The 20,350-nt window shown below is 36.5% G+C and overlaps 1 protein-coding gene and 1 long non-coding RNA gene across 5 annotated transcripts in view; one reads left to right on the top strand and one right to left on the bottom strand.

Moving 5' to 3' along the window:
- The window catches only part of LOC127527290 (uncharacterized), a 349,656-nt gene that overhangs the window by 263,788 nt on the left and 65,518 nt on the right, over nt 1-20,350 (top strand). The window lies entirely within an intron of this gene.
- Nucleotides 1-20,350, bottom strand: part of col12a1b (collagen, type XII, alpha 1b) — a 167,320-nt gene that overhangs the window by 116,776 nt on the left and 30,194 nt on the right. For 3 of the 4 annotated variants that reach the window (XM_051925538.1, XM_051925539.1, XM_028797515.2), the window contains exons 10-12: nt 19,508-19,780; nt 14,067-14,339; nt 12,006-12,278 (exon numbers count right to left, since the gene is read on the bottom strand). The exons of the other annotated variant lie outside the window; for it this stretch is intronic. In XM_051925538.1, the coding sequence (XP_051781498.1) occupies nt 12,006-12,278; nt 14,067-14,339; nt 19,508-19,780 (819 nt within the window). The remainder of the gene's footprint in view (nt 1-12,005; nt 12,279-14,066; nt 14,340-19,507; nt 19,781-20,350) is intronic. 4 annotated transcript variants of the gene reach the window in all.

Raw genomic sequence — 20,350 nt, 5'->3', positions numbered from 1 at the left:
CACAGACATTGCACTGCTTTTACAAATCCCATGTCAAATGGCATGCAAAAGAGACATAGCAACTGGATGGATGCACAGACACTTGTCCTTTTATTAAGGTCGATGTTGATGTCAGCTTGCATGATTATTTATGCACGTTTAAAATTATTGCATATTTAATAAATAATTTAGGTGTTTATTAGAAGCCAAAAATATTGTTAATAATGTTAAGAGTGAATACTTAACATGAGCACTACTGTAAAATTACTATAAAACAAAGTGTGGAAAACTGACTTGATTAGCATGCAGATTTTTTAGTCATGTATCTGTAGCATACTAACTTTCTCATGAAAACAGAAAAATTAAAAAAAAAACAGAAATTACGATATTTGGTTCATTTTAAGTGTAGACAAAGTAACTCAGTGACACCTCTGTCTTATAGCTGTTAATGGTATTGTACTCTAATTCTTTTCCGAGTCATAGACTTATTAAAGAAATCTAAATTTGAATATTTTTGACTACTTAGGTTATGAATCAGTTCAGATTCCCCATTACAAATATAACCAGCTTCCCATAGACTCAGTCATTCAACAGTTTTCCATCACAGAAGATAAATAATTTTTAAAACCTTATTTGTTAAGAATGCAGATGTTCAGCATTCTCCATGGAATACTCGTGGAATTGCCAGCAAGTGAGAAACTTTACAGATGGAGAATAGTAAAATTTCTTGATTTCCAAGTACAAGATAGGCTGCCAACACATACGTACTCATGTAATTCTGCTTTCACTGTGGTCCTTCAGCTCATATTACAATTGTACCAATATTGGGTTTAGTCAGTCATTCAAAGCAGAAGAGTAATGAGTCATCATTCAGGAAAGATTCTGCTAAAACAACTGTTTTCTTTTCTAAGATTATACTGCAATCCTGATTCATAATCATTGTTGGAGCAATACATAACTTTAATGCAACTGCACTAATTGACCAAAGAAAGGTACAGGACTGCTGACTTGAAAATGTAAACAAAATGTCTAACCAGTAGCCCTTATTGTCCTTATACCAATTCCCTTATCCTTTTAAATATTTATAAAGTATATTTTGGGATTTGCTCAAAGCTAGTTAAAAATGCTTTCTTTGCCAATACCAAACATAGCTCTGAAATGTCTGAAACTCTCTCATATAATGCTTCATACTTAAGGAAAATCTAATTTCTCATCATATCCCAGTATCCCAATGTGTTAGGCTACTTAGCCATTCTAAATTGGTCTCATGTGCAGTAGTTGTGTGCGTGTGAATGAACCCTATAATTAACTGACACCTTGAATTCACAATCCCAAAAAATATAATAATATTTTATTAGGACTAGAATGTTATACTGTGTTAGCTATTATGAATGTAGTGAGAAGTCAAGCAAAATGACACCTTTAATGGGCTAACTAAAAAGATTACAATATGCAAGCTTTCGAGGCAACTAAGGCCCCTTCTTCAGGCAAGATGTAATCAAGAAGTCAACCAATGGACATTTTCATTATAAAGTTATTTAGGTATTTGTTATAGTATTCGTATTTCCATTTAGTTAGGAATATATTAAATAATGATAACGCATTAGAATTGCTATTGAGTTAAAATATTTATTTTATATTTGAAAATAATTCCAGTTTAATTAATATTACCCAAAAACAGCTTTTTTGCCTCTCAGCACTTTTACTCAAGACAATGGAGTCCATAGGTATTACGCTTTACATGTATATAGTACAGGGTGGGGCTCTGGGATACATATCTAAGTTATTATATTGCAGATCATATGCCTTCCAGGTATATTTGGTATTATTTATTCATTCAAAAACTATGCTTTGAAGTACCTAGGATAGTGCTTACATGGCTGTAGAATGTACATATCAGTGAGGTTTTACTGGAGCTTTCTTTGCAGTAACAATATAAAAGGTCAGGGAAGAGGTGGTGATTGCAAGGAGTATGGAAAAAAATGACCTGATATGAGGTGAGGTGTGGAGAAGGTGCTGAGATATACGAATCCCAAGTGTCTTTGGGACATAGTCTATTTACTAGTTCCTGCAACACATACACACACAGTGAACAGTACTGAGGAATTGTATTTATAGCTTATTTCGCTCAAATCAGTAGAAGCCAAAATTTTACGAGGCAGCTATCTACAGTTTTTCTAATTTTAATTACCTACTTTTAATATGATAGTGAACTCTTCTTCTTTTCCTGAATGGATCTGACTGCCATTCATTATTCACCATTTTAAGCTTTTTAAGTGTGTGTATTTGTGTTATTTTATTGTATCTAATTAACACCCATGCATCCTTGTTTTCATTTGGAATAGTGTAATGGCACAGTGGTTATAATTGTTGCCTTATAGATGTTGAGTCCTAGGTTCAAATCCTATACTCTTCATTTGCACATTTTCATTGTGTCTTTTGTTTTTTCTGGGTATTCTGGTTTCCTCCTCACCTCAAAATGTGCATGCTAGGTTACCTGGATTTTTAAACTGGCCTGATATGAACTGGGCCGAATGGTAGCTGTGAAGTTAGGGATTTGCGCCAGCTATTGGAAGGTTGCTGGTTCAATCCCATAAATGTCAGAAGTGACTCTACTCTGTTGGGCCCTGAACATGGAATTGCTTCGTCCTTGGTATGACGTTAATCTGCAAGCAGGTCCTCCAACTTACATGGAAAACTTGGGGGTTGGTGGTAGGATTGGCACTCCAGCTGCCGTAAAAAAAACTCACACTGTTCCAGTATGGTGCTTAGGTGTCACCTACTGCACTCGGTTCCCAATTATTGTGTGGTGCGTGCGGCAAAAAGCTATCAGCACATGCTTCCAACCTCTGATATGAAGGATTACATCCTTCATTTTGATGTGCACTACTGGGATAGTCTTTAACTATGTGCAACCTTCAAATGGAAAATGAATGAAAAAAATAAATGAATGCTATATGCCTATTATAATCACAAAATTGAAAATGTGTCATCCAACAGGAACAAGTGGAAGGCAGAAATGGGCTGTGAATGAACTGCAGTTACTTTTATTAATTTCTTGAAACTTCCAAGTGAAATGCACTATGAAAGAGTTATTTTCCATCGTCATATTACAACTTCTTCTTCAATAATGGCCTTTTTCCTGAGGCTAAATTACTTTGTAATTGCAATCTCAGGACACATGCTATACATCTTAAAGGTACCCAGAAAGAAAACTAAATCCAGCTATTTGTGCTTGCGGCATGTGGAATAACTAATTAGGCTATGAATCACTGGAGAACTGTTACACATAAAGAATTGTGCAGAGCCTCAGTGCCAAACTCTCTTGATCCAGACTCACTTATGCTGCCAATTCTCCAACTTCCGCCACTGAGTGACACTGGGAATAAGGCACATATTAATGAGTTCAACAGGCACAAACACGCTTTCATCATTCTTTTCTGGCTTAGGGTTCCTGCATATCTGTATCCATATCTTATTTTTGGAGAAGATTATAAGTAAATAGATGCCATCTGCACCAAAACATACACATTTAAAGAAAAACTTAAGTGCTACAGTATATTTTTCAGTGGCATAATATATAGACAAAGATGATGCAGTGATGTAATGGTTATCACTGCTGTCCCACAGCTCCTGGACCTGAATCTCAGGCTTATACACAGTCTATATGGAGTCTGCATGGATCTTCTTTCATAGTCTCCTTTTCCTCCCATATTAGAAAGACATTTAACATATGTTAGGTTGATATGCGAGTCTAAATTGTCCCAGCATAATTGTAAATATATGTGTGACTGGGTCATGCTATAGACTAGTGCCTGTCTAAGGCTGTTTTATATTGAATGCTATTGTGATAAACACCTGTACCCAGAATCCCTGAACTGGACAAGTGGATTAAGAACGTGCTGATATAATATATTTAAACACAATTATATAGCCCTAAAGACCTCGACCAACGAGAACAACCATAGTATTGCTCAAGCCCTGGCTTCTCTCCACTTTTTCTGGTCCAGCCACTACTTAAACAGCACAAAAGCAAGAAGGCACCATCATTTGGTAACCAGCAAAGGAATTTGACACTCCAGTGTTGAAATGAATTACTATACCAGCATAAAGCTTTCCAATAAACAAGTGAGTCTATGGCACCCCAGTTCTTTTTGACATTTTCTTTGCAGTCTTACAATATATATACATTCAACATTAAAACCACCACTGAAAGTGTCCAGTAGTATCTAGCACCAAGATGTTAGCACCAGATTCTTTGAGTCCTGTAAGTTGCAAGGTAGGGTCTCCTTAAATCAGACTTCTTTTTCCAGCATATCCTACTGATGTGTGATTGGATTGACATCTGGGGAATTTGGAGGATAATTCAACACCTTGAACTGTTTGTCATATTCCTCAAAGCATTCCTCAACAAGTTTTGTAGAAGGGTAGGGTAGGGTGCATTATCCCGCTGTTAGAGGCCACTGCTATCATTGAAGACAGTTGCCGTGGAGGGGTGTATGTTGTCTGTAACAATCTTTAAGTAGGTGATATATGTCAAAGTAACATTCACATGAATACCTGGACCCAATGTTTCCCATAGTGCATCCTATTACCTTGTCTTCCCCAGGTAACCAATGAATACCCACCCCCCCGTCAACATGATCTAAAAGAAAACATGATTCATCAGACCCAGCTATGTTCTTCTATTATTGCATGGTCCAGTTCTGATGCTCATGTGCCCCCTGTAGGCACTTTCAGCAGTGGACAGGGGTCAGCATGGGCATTCTGACTGATTTACAGCTATGCAGATGCATAGGTGTGTTCTGACACCTTTCTCTCATGGCCAACATTACTTTTTATCAATTTGTGCTAAAGGAGCTCTTCTGTGGGTTTGGACCAGATGGGCTAGCCTTTGCTCACCACACACATCAATGAGCATTGGGTGCCCATGTCCCTGTCACTGGTTCACCAGTTGTCCTACCGTAGACCATTTTTGGTAGGTACTAACCACTGCATATTGGGAACACCCCATAATACCTTTAATTTTGGGGATGCTCTGGCCTGATTGTCTAGCCATTCCTAATCAAAGTAACTGAGATCCTTATGCTTGTCCATTTTTCCTACTTCTAACTGACTTTTCACTTGCTGCCTAATATATCCCATCCCCTGATAAATGCCATTTTAATGAGATAATCAATGTTATTTACTTCACTTGTCAGTGGTTGTAATGTTGTGGGTGATCAGTGTATGTAGTATAGAGATATTTCATTCATTACTTGCCAGAAAATATATTATCTTGTTTTTAAAAGTCAAAATATACATATAATAGTTTTTTACTTTCTTGATTATGTGCAGTGTTTTTCAGAAATATTAGTGTTTGTGAGGCCTTACTTTACGTTCAGCATTACTATTAATTAATTAATAGCTCCTTCAGAAAAACTGCAGAACACTTCCTGGTTAATGCAAATAATAACATAAGGTAAATAACTCAAGGCAGAAAGGAAACAGCACTCTAAGTGGGCAACAACACCCTAACAGGGTGCAAATAAATCTGATCCCAAAACTTGAACTGATAAAAGACATCTTAGACTTTCATTATGAAAATGACCAGATGGCAATATACAAGAATAATTCAGACATTGTATTCACCACAGTAAGCAAGTATATAAGTAGGCCAAACAGTTAATGTGATTCTAAGTACATGGCCTTAGAGTATAAAGAAAATGGGTTTGTTACACTTCAATAGAAGGCTTTAATCAAAGTTAGATCTGTAACCAATTAGGAAGTGCTCATAAAGTGAAGTGCATCTCTGACAGAACTGCAATAGTCATTTAGATCATTTAGAAATGCATCTTTAGTCTTCGCAGACTGTAGAACATTTCTAAATATGTATGTATTTCTATATGTGCTGCTATAACAAAAAATGCATTTCTTAAAATAAATAAGAAAGAAAAAACTCTCACATTGAGACATGTGTTTAGTTTTATGGATTAGTTACCAAGCTGTGTCTGGTTTAAATGCTGTGTCTTTCCAAGCACTAAGCCAAAAATAATCTATCAAACATAATACTCCTTATAAATACCATTCCAAGCTTGGCTTGATTCTGATTTCCTTAATTTTATTACACATATGCATATAGTTGAGCACATACTTAGCCACTGAAAGAGATTTCAGTTTATGATAAGGAGAGCTCTTTGCTGTACTAAAAGTTAATTCTTTGCAAACATTCAGCCTTTGAGATACACAGACATGTACATACATTACTGAGTGCAGCCCCAGACTTATTAAAAGAGGATTCTTGATCCATGAGTAGTAGATTGTTCATTGAGATTGTTGTGAGGGGAGTAAACTCTGCAATGGGATAGATAGATAGATAGATAGATAGATAGATAGATAGATAGATAGATAGATAGATAGATAGATAGATAGATAGATAGATAGATAGATAGATAGATAGATAGAAATTTGGCACTTTACAAAAGCTAAATAAATTAATAAATAAGTATACATTATATTATATTATATTATATTATATTATATTATATTACATTATATTATAACAAACAACACCCTCCCTCCCCCAATGCATACCAGAATGCCTAAAAGGAAATAAAACTTCTGACTTGGTTAAATATAACACATATAGATGCCCCTGGGGTTCCAGAAATGACATTTTGAGGTAGAATCTGAACCTAGAGGACTAGCAATGATATACTGAATACTGTTTTAAGGACTTCAAATGAGTCTAAACTTCTCAGAACAGAAAGGCAGGCTATCATCTTAGGTGAAAAGGTTTGATATTCAGTACTTCGGCAGTTGGAGGTAGTAAATTCTAAAGATTATATATACTGAAGTCTGCTTGTACCAGTATGCCATGTGCAGACGGGTTAAATCAAGTAGGACAGCTCAAAGGGTTATGCTGTTCAGGGACTGGAGACAAGCAGCTCAAGTGTTGATGCTTTCCCCCTTAAACAGAAATTTAAAAAGTTCGCTGAATATTTTAGGTTGGAATTTTGGGATGTCCAGAAGACAGCAGACATTAAGACAGAAATAAGTCAGAATGTCATGGACAGTGAATGTGTCTAATTGATCCAGTCAGGGGTGCAACAGTTTTAGACTTCATACCTGCAGGCAAATGGGACCTTGTATGCCTAAGATTGGATGTGGCAAGAAAAGTATAGTTATCACAACTGCAGTGGAGACTAGAACCAGTAGATACAAGCAGTAAATGGTGAACTAGACATCATTTTGATGACTGCTAGTCATGTCACAATTTTTGGTCTTTTTAATGTTGCAATGCTCCTGCTCAACCTGTATTAACAGAACTTGGATTTGGAAAACAAATTCGAGAAGGCATCCATCCCAAAGATGAAAAGCAGCCAGTAGATGATACATTATTGAGAAAGACTACTTGTGGATAAACCAAAAAATCAAGAAGAAATTGAACATTTTCATCAGATATTCAGGAAAAAAGTGCTAAGTGCTTATTTTAATTCAATTTTCCTTCCTTTGTGTTTACGAGAACCATTCACTGATGCTCATAAGAAAATATCAGGAAAATTTAAAAACTGTTTGGTTTTACTCTGGGTTATCTAGATATGCATTGTGTCTGAGAATACTACATCATTCATCCATATTTAATAATGACTTACAATTAAATGTCACGTCAGACAGATCAGAATCCCTAATGATCTGTCTATCCACCAATCTATATGTTTTCTGAACCATTATACTGTCATAGGAAGCCAGAATCTACTTCAACAGCACAAGAGACAGTGCAGGAATCAACCTTGAATTGCAGGACCCTCCATCACAGGGTATATTCATGCTCACATCTACACAATGTTAAATAGAGTTAATTAACTCTTTGAGGGCTGAATTATTTTTCCAAAAAACTTAAGTTTTCTGTAAAGCACACAAAGCAATGGTTTCACACATAAATCAACATAAAACGTCTGTTGCTATGTGCTGTTGTTGGCGCATGTTTGCCATCACAGAAGCAGGGTGACGGTAGTGGTCTCGATGTGACACAATCTGGTTTGTACCTCTTGTCATAATAAGTGGTGGTCCTCCCAGGCGAATGCTGCTGTAGGTGACCGATCAGAAGATGCCAGCACCTCACTTTCGTTTTTGATATCCACCTCCAGATCACTTGCATCAAACTCGGAGTCTGACAAGTAAGAGTCCTATTCAACAAAATTACATAAAACGTTCACGGAGTATTTTGCTTTGCACATTCGCTTTGGACTCTTGCCAGATGTTGATGCCATTTTAGAGGTTGTTTGCTCTTCGCTACTCCTGCACGCGTAGGGAATCGAGGTTAAATCAGCAAAGCTATGTACAGTAACTTTCCTTCTAGCAAGGAGAGTTGAGCTAAAATGTAAAGGTGAGTTTTTTCATAGTTTACAGCTGATTACCGTCCTCTACCCCTGAATTTTGTCAAACATCGACATCATCCCTAAAAGAGATAAGAGTCATTCATTAACCTAATACAGGTTTCCAAGGGATGTGGGAGGAGAAATTTAATATCTGACAAAATCCCATAAAAACACAAGGAGGAAGCTGAGACACAATACAGACTGAGACCGGGCTGAAATGTAAAACAGAGCTGTAAATGCAAAAGAGTCAATCACTATGTCACCCTGAACACAGAGATTAGCATCTGAAGTGATTCCATAACCCAATCTTTCCCTACTACAGTTTAGGTTCTGATGAAGAATTTCACAATAACCTTAAAAATGTTTATGAATGGCCATAGCATTTGAAGCTTATGAGACTGTATTCAACTAAATGTTCTGGCAATATTATAAAAATAAAGATTTTACTCAATGAATCCCTTACACTTGACTATAGTGTGGGAGGCTCTTTGCATTTGACATTAGCTGAGTCAAAGATTCTGGGAGCTTTATGTACAGTCTATGGCATGATTAAGTCTAAATAAAGACAGTAGGTCTTATTGTCTAACAACAGTCAAAAAAGTCTCTGGGAAATGCCAAGGTCATTCTTCTTTGCGAATGTACTGTTCACCACAAATGGCGAGTGACGACACTGAACTTCCGACAGAGACACATATCCCTTGTTCGGCTCTGCGTGGGAGAAATTTTTCTCTGCACTTGACTGTATAAACTATTGTGATTTATTGAAAACTTAATGGTAAACAAATGTCAGCAACAATTATCACTCGCCAGTCTGTGTAGGAGTGGCATAAATGTCTAGTGCTGTCACGGTCTTGCTACAGCACCTGGTACATTTCCTGCATTTATTTATGCTCCACTTGAAAATTGGAAGGTCATAATTTGCCATACAATAACAATGACTTTTAGCACTATTGTTTCATTTTAGAGAGTGCAAAACAATGCAGGTTTAAGTTAAGTGGGCTCTGTAAACACTGAAGCAGACTTTAAAAATGAGATTGCGGAACAGAGTGATCATTCAGATGGTCAAGAGCTATTTCTCAGCAGTGGGTTAGACAATAAATATTTTAAGAATGTGTTCAAATAATTTTTCTAAAATTCAGAAGCTTTGAAGTAAAGCTATAATGCTATTGTTTATGCTTCTTATAAATGAAATATTACAGAACATCATTAGAGAATGCTTGTTTTATATTTAGAAAAGTATATGAAGCAATCTGATATCTAATTACGTGCTGAATTTCAATGGATTTTTCTACTTGTGTGTTGGTATAGTGATGTCATTATATAGAAAGGTTTCCCATAAAATAACATAATATAATATTTTCAAACATTCTGAAATCCAATTCAGGGTCATGAGGGAATCACAGTCTGTTCCTTCAATAATGGGCATAAGGCAGGAACTATCTAATTACAGTGTGCCAGTCTATCAGTAGGACTACATGACTTACATGACTAAGAATAGCAGGGGATTATAAATCGCTTGACTCCTTCACAACTTCTCTAGTAAAGTTTTCGATTCCCTGTTGTGCCATAAAAGTATCACAAGGTCAACACAATTTGGTAGCCAATAATAATGGAGCATCTTTCTTCTTGTCCTACTCTGTTGTGGTACAACAAAGATAAGAATAGACATGCATATTGGCTCAAAAGTTCTAGGAGTCTCACCTCTGTTTGACTGGATCAGACTATCCATTTTAGGTTGTTTCTTGAGTCTACCATTGCTCTTTTCTCCTCTTGTTTTCTTTGTAGATATGATTGAGTTTTTTTCTGTTTGTTGGCAATGTATGCATAGTCAATTGTGAGAGGTAGTCAAGAGAGATGCAACGTCCTTTCGTCTGTCTAATAACTTTGTTTTGCAAGGATTGTGGACTCTCAGAGGTTTATTTTCTCCAATAGGTAAAGCCAAAGGGACTAGATGGAGTTAGTCCTCAAGTGTTTAGATAGATAGATAGATAGATAGATAGATAGATAGATAGATAGATAGATAGATAGATAGATAGATAGATAGATAGATAGATAGATAGATAGATAGATAGATAGATAGATAGATAGATAGATAGATAGATAGATAGATAGATAGATAGATAGATACTTTATTAATCCCAAGGGGAAATTCACAAATTAACGCTTGTGCTGACCAACTTTGCAGTATCCTCTGATACCTGCTTAGTTTGTCACTAAGGTCTCAGACAGCACAACTGCTGCAGAAAAGCAGCCTGCATAATGCCATCCTAAAGAAAGGGGCTACCACTTTACCAAATGACTACACACCAGTAGTCCTTATGTCTCACCTCATGAAGACCATTGAGAGGGTGGTTCTGAACTCTATACACTTGTGTCCATTAAGACCCACTGAAGTTTACCTATTGGACAAAGATTGGATTGGAAGATGCAGTTATCTACCTGCTCCACAATGCTTATTCCCATCTGCACAATGTTGGCAGCACTGTGAGGTTGTGCTTTCAGTATCACCCAGCAATCTCTGATAAGGATTAAGCTCAGGTATATGCAGGTGGATGAGCTTATACTGTCCTGGATAATGGACCATCTGTCTGACAGACCAAATTTGGCGAGCCAGAATGACTTTATCTCTGATGTACTATAGAAGTGAGCAACACTGAATCACCTCAAGGAAGACTCCTGTCACCTGTTCTTGTCACCCTATACATCTCAGACAGTAAATACAACACCACATCGCGTCAGTTATGATATTTCATTTGAAGATTCTGCACTAACAATGAGTATTGACAAGTGGGGTAAGAAAGACATACTGTAAGAGTCTGGTGGAGTACTGTGTTTTTTGGTACAAAAAGACTGACTACTACTCCAGATCAGAAAAAACAAGGAATTGACTATTTTTTGTTGTACCAAAAGACGCTATGCTTAGTCTCTTTCCAGGCAGTGGATGTGACAGTGGTATAATGTTTCAAGTTCCTGGGGATCCACATCAATGATTAACTGGACTGCTCTAGTAACACAGATGAACTATATAAAAATGGGCTTCACAGACTCTTTTTTTCCTTAGGAAACTGCATTTGTTTAATGTGGGTAGTGACATCTGTTACATGTTCTATAACTCCGTGATAGCCAGTGAGATTTTCTATGTTGTGGTCTGCTGGGCTGGTAACATTACTTCAATAGAGGCCCACCAAATCAACAAGCTAAGTAAGTAGGTGAGCTTAGTTACTGTATGTGATGCACTCTTGGCCCACTGGAGGCAGTAGTGAAGGAGAGAATGAAACCAAAGCTTATGGCCATTATGAGCAATGCTGCACACCCTCTCTCTGATACACTATCATTAAGTACTATCAGCCAATTAATAATTCAACAGAAGTGTGTCAATAAACCAAACTGGGGCTCCTACATACCTATGGCAATGCCTCACTGTGACTTCTCTTTTATCATTAGCCAAGTCAGAATGTTTTTCTTCTTTTTGCTATATATACAGTATCTTTATTGTTTGCTATAATATTTCTTGAGTTTCAGTAAAAATGAAAATGTGTCCTTTCCCCTAAATTACCCAAATAAAGTGCTATATATCATTGTATCTGAAACTGACATTTCATACATCAAACACTCAAATGTTTATGGAACTATTATGGATCAAATCACCAAATTAATAGATTTTACCTTCTAAAGTTTTTCCCTCTCCAATGAGTGGCTCTCCAAATCCTGATGAGTACCGGGCACTCACAGACAAGTCGTATTCAGTGTCAGACTGCAAATTTTTCAAGAGTGCTGTTGTAGCATCTCCCTTTACTGTTATCTCCTTGCTCTCTCCTCCTGCGCTGGGCTTGTACACAATCCTATACTGCAACACTCGCCCTGGAGCTGCAGCCCATGCTAGTCTCATGCTAGAGGTAGTGAAGTCAGATACTCTTAGGTCTCTTGGTGACCCTTTAGCTGTACACAAAAGGAAAAAAATACTCCTTATTAAGACAACATTTTAAATATTATTAAGAAGTTCAATTCACTACTGAGCTTTAGTACTAGGGTGTCGTACCATGCTAGCCATTATGAATGTAGTGAGAAGTCAAGCAAAATGACACCTTTTATTGGCTAACTAAAAACATTACAGTATGCAAGTTTTTGAGGCAACTCAGGCCCCTTCTTCAGGCAAGATGTAATCCAGGCATTACATCTTGCCTGAAGAAGGGGCCTGACTTGCCTCGAAAGCTTGCATACTGTAATCTTTTTAGTTAGCCAATAAAAGGTGTCATTTTTCTTGACTTCTCACTACTGAGCTTTACAAATTAGGTTTTTAACTTCTCATAAAAAGGTATTTTGATTTTTTGTGAATTATGGTTACCAACTTTTCATTCATACATCTATTATTATGAACCCTGCTTTTATATTTTGATTATCATGCTGCCAAAGAGTAGTAACATGTTGCATATTGGTTGAACATGCAAGTAGGAGATAGGGTCAGTATTGTCACCTGTACATTGTACAGTGAAATTTTTAATTGTATGTGCTAATCAACATGTGCAGCAACACTACTACTGTGAGGTACAGGTGTCTGGTAGCACCAGGTGCAAGAATAGAATCATTCCTGGACAGGATGATAATCATTTTGAAATTTCACTAATTAACTATAACCTGCATCTCTTAGGTAGATGGAAGTTAAATGAAGTTCACAGATAATACCCCTGCAAGCACAAGAAAAAGAAGCATTCTTCACATAATGTAGATACTAACTTGTATCATATAGATACTGATTTCTAATCAGCCCAAGGTATGAAAGTAATGAGGAGACAACAGTAAGCAAGGTCCCACCCACAGACAATTACTTAAATTTGTACTTGCATAAATTCTAACTTGTAGGTTTAAAAAACTAGAAAGATTCTTGCACGGGAACTCTCAATGAGTCAGGGGTTGGGAGATTTGCTTTGTTAATTCTATGCATCAATTTATCTATATTTAATATTTTGCTCAAAAATAATAATCTACACAAATCAATAATACAGCGACTTTTACGATTTTTATCGTAACTATAGTTTTCAAGTACAAGGCTAGGTAGAATGCAGATTCTGTTTTAACTAGAAGGTGCATTCTTTTTTTTTTTCAATAACTGTAAGTATGAATTCATCCATTGATTTTCAAACGTGCTCAACCCATCCCTAGGAGGACAAGGGGCCAGAGCCTGTCCATGCAGTACTGGTTGCCAGGCAGGAAACAACTTTGGACAAGGCATCATTCCTCTAGAAGACAAACACACTCACTCAAACCAGTCCAATTCATAGACACAGACATCTTTGGGATGTTTGAGGAAAACCATTGGAGAAATGGATAAAATGCCCATGCAGAAATGGATAGAACATGAAAACTTCAACCAGATATTGACTAAGCCAGAAGTCTAACCAGGGGCAGTAAAGTAGCACCACTCACTTTGTGCCTGTGATTAAAATGAAACTAGTAAACTAAACAGAAGACTAAAAAGAAAGAAATGAGCTAAATATATTCAAATCTTAACTGGATTTCACCTCCCACAGTTTACTTTTGGAACATTACACAGTTAACATACTGTACTTCCATATGTTATCCCTTAAGTTTTAGAGAATGTCATTAGAAGTAATTTATTCAAAAAGTATTTTAAGAGTTTTACAAAGAGCTGTGATTTTAAATGAAGGTTAAGTAAACACAATTGCCATTATTTAAAGCAAATTAAATAACAGAACCATTGAGTTTTACCTTCTTTAGTTGTCCCAGTTGTTCCCATTTCTCTTCCAATTCCAGAAGCATATTCTGCAGCAACTGAAACCTGATATGTAGTCAGCGGGAGTAAATCTTTCAAAACAATTGATGTCTCGGCCCCAACGGTGGCTGCATATTTTGTCTCTCCTCCTCCAATGGGAACATATGAAAGTCGGTATCGTTGTACATTCCCAGGAGCCGCTCCCCATGTCACTCGAAAACTGTTTTCAGTTTCATCGGACACTCTTACATTTCGAGGAGACCCTTGTTCTGACAAACAAACAGATAACTGTTAAGTGTCTTACTGATTAATTTTGGCTGTAAACTGCAGCTGACTTGAATGAATCAGAAGAAACACCTGTTGTTAAAAAATATACTTCCGTGAATTGACAATAGCTATCCATGGGTAACCATTGTATGTCACAAATAAACTTTACCGACATTTTGTTTTGTGCTGTGTGTGTAAAGATACTGTATAGTCTTAATTTTATGTTTTCCACAGTTGCAATTTATTTACATAGTAATCTCTGTTTAAGCTGATTATTAGACCATTTACATAATATTTAATTGAAATAGTTATAAATAGTTTAATTGAATATAGTAAGTAATTACAGAGAATTAAACATTGTTGTTAAACATTGTTGAACAATTAGAAATGCACACTGTACCTGCCATTGGTATTTTAAAAAAGATTTAGTTGTAACAAGGAACAAATTACATTGAATACTTTATTTTAAAAGGCTATGATATTATAAAAGTATCATTATCTAAGTGATTTGTCCTGTAAAACAATTTGCATTTAAAACATCATTTTGCTGGAGCAGTGTCCCCTTCAGGTTATTTTTTTGAATGAAAGTCTTAATTCTGGTTCTATAATCAACATTAATATGTCTTTTTTGCTTGTTTACAAATCCAATATTTGCCAAATAATAAAAAAGCCATACTTCGTTGGGTAGCACTGGCAATTCAAGTACAGATTCAGAGTTTGTCTTGGATTCTTAACTACCCTCTACTCTGCAGTTGCAAATATATAAGTAAATAAAGATAATAAATAAAGGAAACACTGCAGCTATCCCTCCAGCTGGTCTGACTACTTGAAATAGGTAATGAATTGTCCTAACCAGCAATGGAAGAATCCATTAAAGAGTGAATCCTTTTCCTTTGGTCTTTTTTTTTATTCATTTTGCAGCTTTTTTGGAAGCTTCACTTTTGACTTAGAAAATATCCATCCATCCATCCATTTTCTAACCCGCTGAATCCAAACACAGGGTCATTGGGGTCTGCTAGAGCCAATCCCAGCCAACACAGGGCACAAGGCAGGAACCAATCCCAGGCAGGGTGCCAACCCACCGCAGGACACACACAAACACCAAGCACACACTAGGGCCAATTTAGAATCGCCAATCCACCTAACCAGCATGTCTTTGGATTGTGGGAGGAAACCGGAGCGCCCGGAGGAAACCCACACAGACACGGGGAGAACATGCAAACTCCATGCAGGGAGGACCCGGGAAGCGAACCCGGGTCCGCCAGGTCTCCCAACTGTGAGGGAGCAGCGCTACCCACTGTGCCACCCATTAGAAAATATGCATGTCTTAATATGCCTTCTTCATTATTTGATTTTTTAGGATTCACTGGGTCCATGTTATTTAATTTTAAACCTTCATCTTTTGCAGACATGTATTCTCAGATTATTTGCATCTGCTGCACTATTATTGGAGACCATTTTGAGACTGACAAAGGTGTGGTCTTACAGAATGAATCATTACACTGACCAGAATATTTTTTTTATAGTTCAAGCTAGAACTATGCTCGAAGAATCTGTGCAAAAAGCCTTGTACTGAAAAAACAAAACATTTGATTGAGGACCAATATTCTAGTCTAAGTGAGAAATTACACTATTATCACCTAAACTCCCAGCAATTTAGCAATTCATCCCAAAGCCAGTGTGGGTAAATTATAGGTAGTAAACCAATTTTATATATACAGTATGTATTGGTGACAACACTATCCTCAAAAGTCATGAAATATCACCTAGGAGTGTAACTATGGGAAACAATTGGACTCTGCTTTGTAATAAGGGGTCAGGAGTAGTTCAAACACAAAGTTCAGAGGTGTAGAACTAAGAATACCATAGTTAGCTGCAGTCAGTTAGACCCAGATGTGTTCTTGATTCATTGTTGCTCTGGAATCATATAAGTTATAACCCTAGGCCTGAGAATACATTGTGGCTCTCTACCAGATTTCAATCTGTAAGTAGGTGAGGTAAGGATATGAATCACTGGCAAGGATTTAGTGCATGTAGGATTGGGACAGCAAAACCTTGAAGTGTTGACCATTATTTTGAGGCACATAAGAAGCTGAGCCATGCAGTAAAACAAGCAGGAATATCTGTCAGTGTGGTCAGCAAACATATGGTATTGGCAGCACAAATTATTGTATTTATTGTGCAGCATCTTTTTTTCCTTGTATATGTATTAATGTTATGTTATAAATAAAATCATTATTTTGACCTATTCAGCTGTTTAATTTTAGGTCAGAGGATCCTATAGGAGGTACCGTAGATAGAGAGATAGATAGATAGATAGATAGATAGATAGATAGATAGATAGATAGATAGATAGAAAGGTCTTCTTAGAAAACTGAGTTGAAAAGGCCAGTACTAATACTAAAGTAATATAAGGAGACTTTATGGGCAAAACTAGAATTAGAGTCTGGACCAATTGGAATAAATAGACAAAGTGTAGATACATTTTTTTGTCAGGAACAACAATGGGTCTTTCCTTGGAAAAAGGTGTGACAAAATGAATGAGCATACAAGTTGTTCTTAAGTAATATGGATGCCATGTCATTACACACTTTAGTCATTAGAATGGCAACAAGGTGTTAGGGCAGGGGTAGGCAACGTCGGTCCTGGTGAGCCGCAGTGGCTACAGGTTTTCATTCCAACCCAATTGCTTAATTAGAAACCAGTCATTGCCAATCTCAGACCTTATTTAATTTTATGGCTTGTTAGTCTGTGCAATGTAAGGCTCTTATATCGTAGATTTTTTTCCTTTCCAAGGATATCATCCAAATGATATGAAGCCTAAAACAGATCATTTTCAGTCTGTCACATTTTTCTATTAAGTGTTTTATTAAATCAAACAGTGCATGATGAACACACACAGATGTAATTGGAAAAAAGCTAGCTGGAGAACTGCTGGCTGCTTTGTCTTTTACATCTTATTGCTAATAAGGAGCAATTAAAACACTGAATGCAGCAGTTTAAGATTGAAATAAGCAATTAAGGTTGGAGAACCTTAACAAGCGAGACCACTAAAATGAAGCATCAAAATGTCACTTAAGCAATATGTGCTTCATCAGCAATAATTGAGTTCTCGTTAAGGAACTGGGTTGGAACAAAAACCTGCACATACTGCGGCTCACCAGGACCGACGTTGCCTACCCCTGTGTTAGGGCCTACTACTACCCCAGGGACACCTGTGGACACTAAGTAGAGCTCTAGAAGAATTGTCCCAGCATTTCTGGAGATCATTCCTTGCCCCAGAAACAATAACCATCATATCCACAGACAATGTTCATGGTCGGGATTTAAACATCCCTTTCAGACAAACCCTTAATAAGCTCCAAGTTATTTTTAGGAACCTTGACTAACTGGATGAAAAAAAGTCAGAAATTAAGAAGAAATAGGTATTGAAAATGACAGAGAGGCAGAACTGGAGTAAGTAGAGAGGCTGCAAAGTGGACCAGCTACTGTATTGCGCCTGATAGAAAGGCTGATTCACATAATTAAGGAAGGCTTACTTGTGGTAACTACTTTATTTATTTGTATTCTCCTCCTTTTCTATATTCCTATCTTATATACTTTTTTGAACAATAAATCTATTTTTGCCCACATAAATCTCATTTTGGGTTAGTAGTATTTATATATGTAAATAATATAGATAGGATCATTATTGTCTTGTGTACAGAGTATGGAGAAATTCCTACTTGCATGTGCTAATTAACATTCAAAACAAAGATTTAAATATAGCTCATGTCTGGCCATCATGTGGCATTTACAGCAACTTTGATAGCTTATTGTGCAGGTTTTATTTGTTTATGATCCTCAACAATTAGTCATTCCCCTGAGAAGGAGAAACGTTTTTAATATTTGTCAATATGCTTGTCATCTGATCTCTCAAATACAGAGCTGCAAGGCTGACAAACTTGTCCTCACAGGTCAGGTGTACCATTTGAACTTTGTTTTTCCTTGTAATCATGTGTATACCAGAAAGTAAGCCAAAAGCCGCACACCACATGCATTAAAAAAACATAATTGCGGTACATTTTTGATGGCCAAATTACAGCCAAAATCTGTGGCTGACATCATTGTTCTTCATAAAGAGAATCCTTCATCCAAGAGCCAAACAGAAGGTATGCTGTTGTAAACTGAACATACTGCACAATGTATATGCTTCCTAAATTAGGAACAGACATTTTGTTGAACTCTAAACTAATCAGAAAGTGCTGTGCAGCTGTTCTTTATGAAGCGGTAGAATTAGATTAGAGCAAGCTGTTTAGCCACACCTTCATTATGCCAGTGTTGACAAATTCCAGCTTTCTTATACATTTATACAGCCACTCCTGATCTCTGGACGAGCAAAAATGATTTGGTGCACTGTATTTAGAACGACACTCTTGATCAAGCCATATGTGTCCAATTTTCCTGCAGGTTAATTAAGTTTTCCACTTACATGGACAGTGTATTTTTAGCTCACAGAAATAAAACTCAAACCATTTAACTTAACTTGAACCATTCATCTTTTTCTGTTTTCTATTTAACAATTATAATAGTAGTTCTGCTAATGGCAAGTTTCACTGCTAGTTGTTTAACTCTGTTGCTATCTTCTCTATTAATTTGTCCATGTCTATAATGAAACGGTTATTAAACACTAAATGGAGTGGTGGAAATAATGCATTTTACGTAAAAATATTTTTATTTTTAGAAGTTACAAATATATCTTGGGTGGGGGTTAAATTCTGTTCTGCTGCTTTCCTTTTATAACTTTCTGATGCACACACGCACACATATATATACTGCATATATATGTATTTTTTCTTTTCATTATTGTTTTCCTAGTTTTATGAAGTCATATGTTGTATAAGTTCCAGTTGCTTGTATGCAATGTTAATTTCTTCAGATATATTAAAATTACAAGAAAATAAGTTACAAAAATATTAAGATACATTTTTAAATAATAACCATATAATACACCAATGTATATTTCTTCGGAACAAACTCTTTGAGATAACCAGGAGGACATAAACACCCATGAAGAAATAGGCCAAAGATAAGAATCGTAATCAAGGCACTATCACTGATGCACCAGGTTAGACATTTTCATATCTTAGTACATGTGCTTATTTAAGAAAAATAATGTAACTGATGATACCTTCCAGTGTTGTCTCCTCTCCTTCAAGTGGAAGACTTTCCCCATTCTCATACTGAGATAAAACACTGACTGAGTATTTCGTTAGGGGTTGTAGATTCATCAAAACTGTTGAGGTGGTGTCACCTGGAACAGACACTGTGATGGTATCTCCACCTAATGTTGGCTTATATTTTAAAAGGAAAGATTCTACTCTGTCAGAGTCAGATGACCAGCTGGCACGGAAACTTCTGGATGTGATTTCAGAAAAGGTAAGGTCTCTAGGTGCAACCAAAGCTGTAAAAAGGAAAAATTCAAAAAGATCAGTCTAGATGTTGTGTTCACAATCACTTATTGACTAATTAACAATTGATTTGAATATGATACATCTGTTTTTCAGATTTTTGAAGTTTTGCTGTTTCCAAAGTAACTTATGTTTGAGTTTACTCTTGAAGTAAAAGCAATTAATAAATGTAATGATAATGAGGTAAGTGTGATACTACCTCAAATATTAAATCCATCTATCCATCTTTTGAACCCGTTTAAACTCATTTTTGGTTTGCAAAGAGCTGGTGTGTGTACCTTAAAATTATTGACCACAAGGTAACCAGCCATGGATGAGATGTCAAGCTATCACAGGGTGCACTCATCCTGTGTCAATTTGCCTTCGTTATTTTGGCATATTTTGGGATGTGAAAGAAACACCTGGAGTACCTGTTATGATGCAGTAGCACTAACTGTGCACCGTTATGCAGTAAAACAAAAATTACATAAAAAGTTTTTTTTCAACCTTGTTAGCATTTGATATTAAATATGAAATATTAGATATGGGACATTCTGAGAAGATATCCAAAGAACACTTTGTGT

The sequence above is a fragment of the Erpetoichthys calabaricus genome, chromosome 3, assembly GCF_900747795.2.
Source record: "Erpetoichthys calabaricus chromosome 3, fErpCal1.3, whole genome shotgun sequence".
Taxonomy (NCBI): Eukaryota; Metazoa; Chordata; class Cladistia; order Polypteriformes; family Polypteridae; genus Erpetoichthys; species Erpetoichthys calabaricus.
The sequence above is the reverse complement of the archived record's forward strand: the minus strand, read 5'-3'. Positions and strand labels throughout refer to the sequence as shown.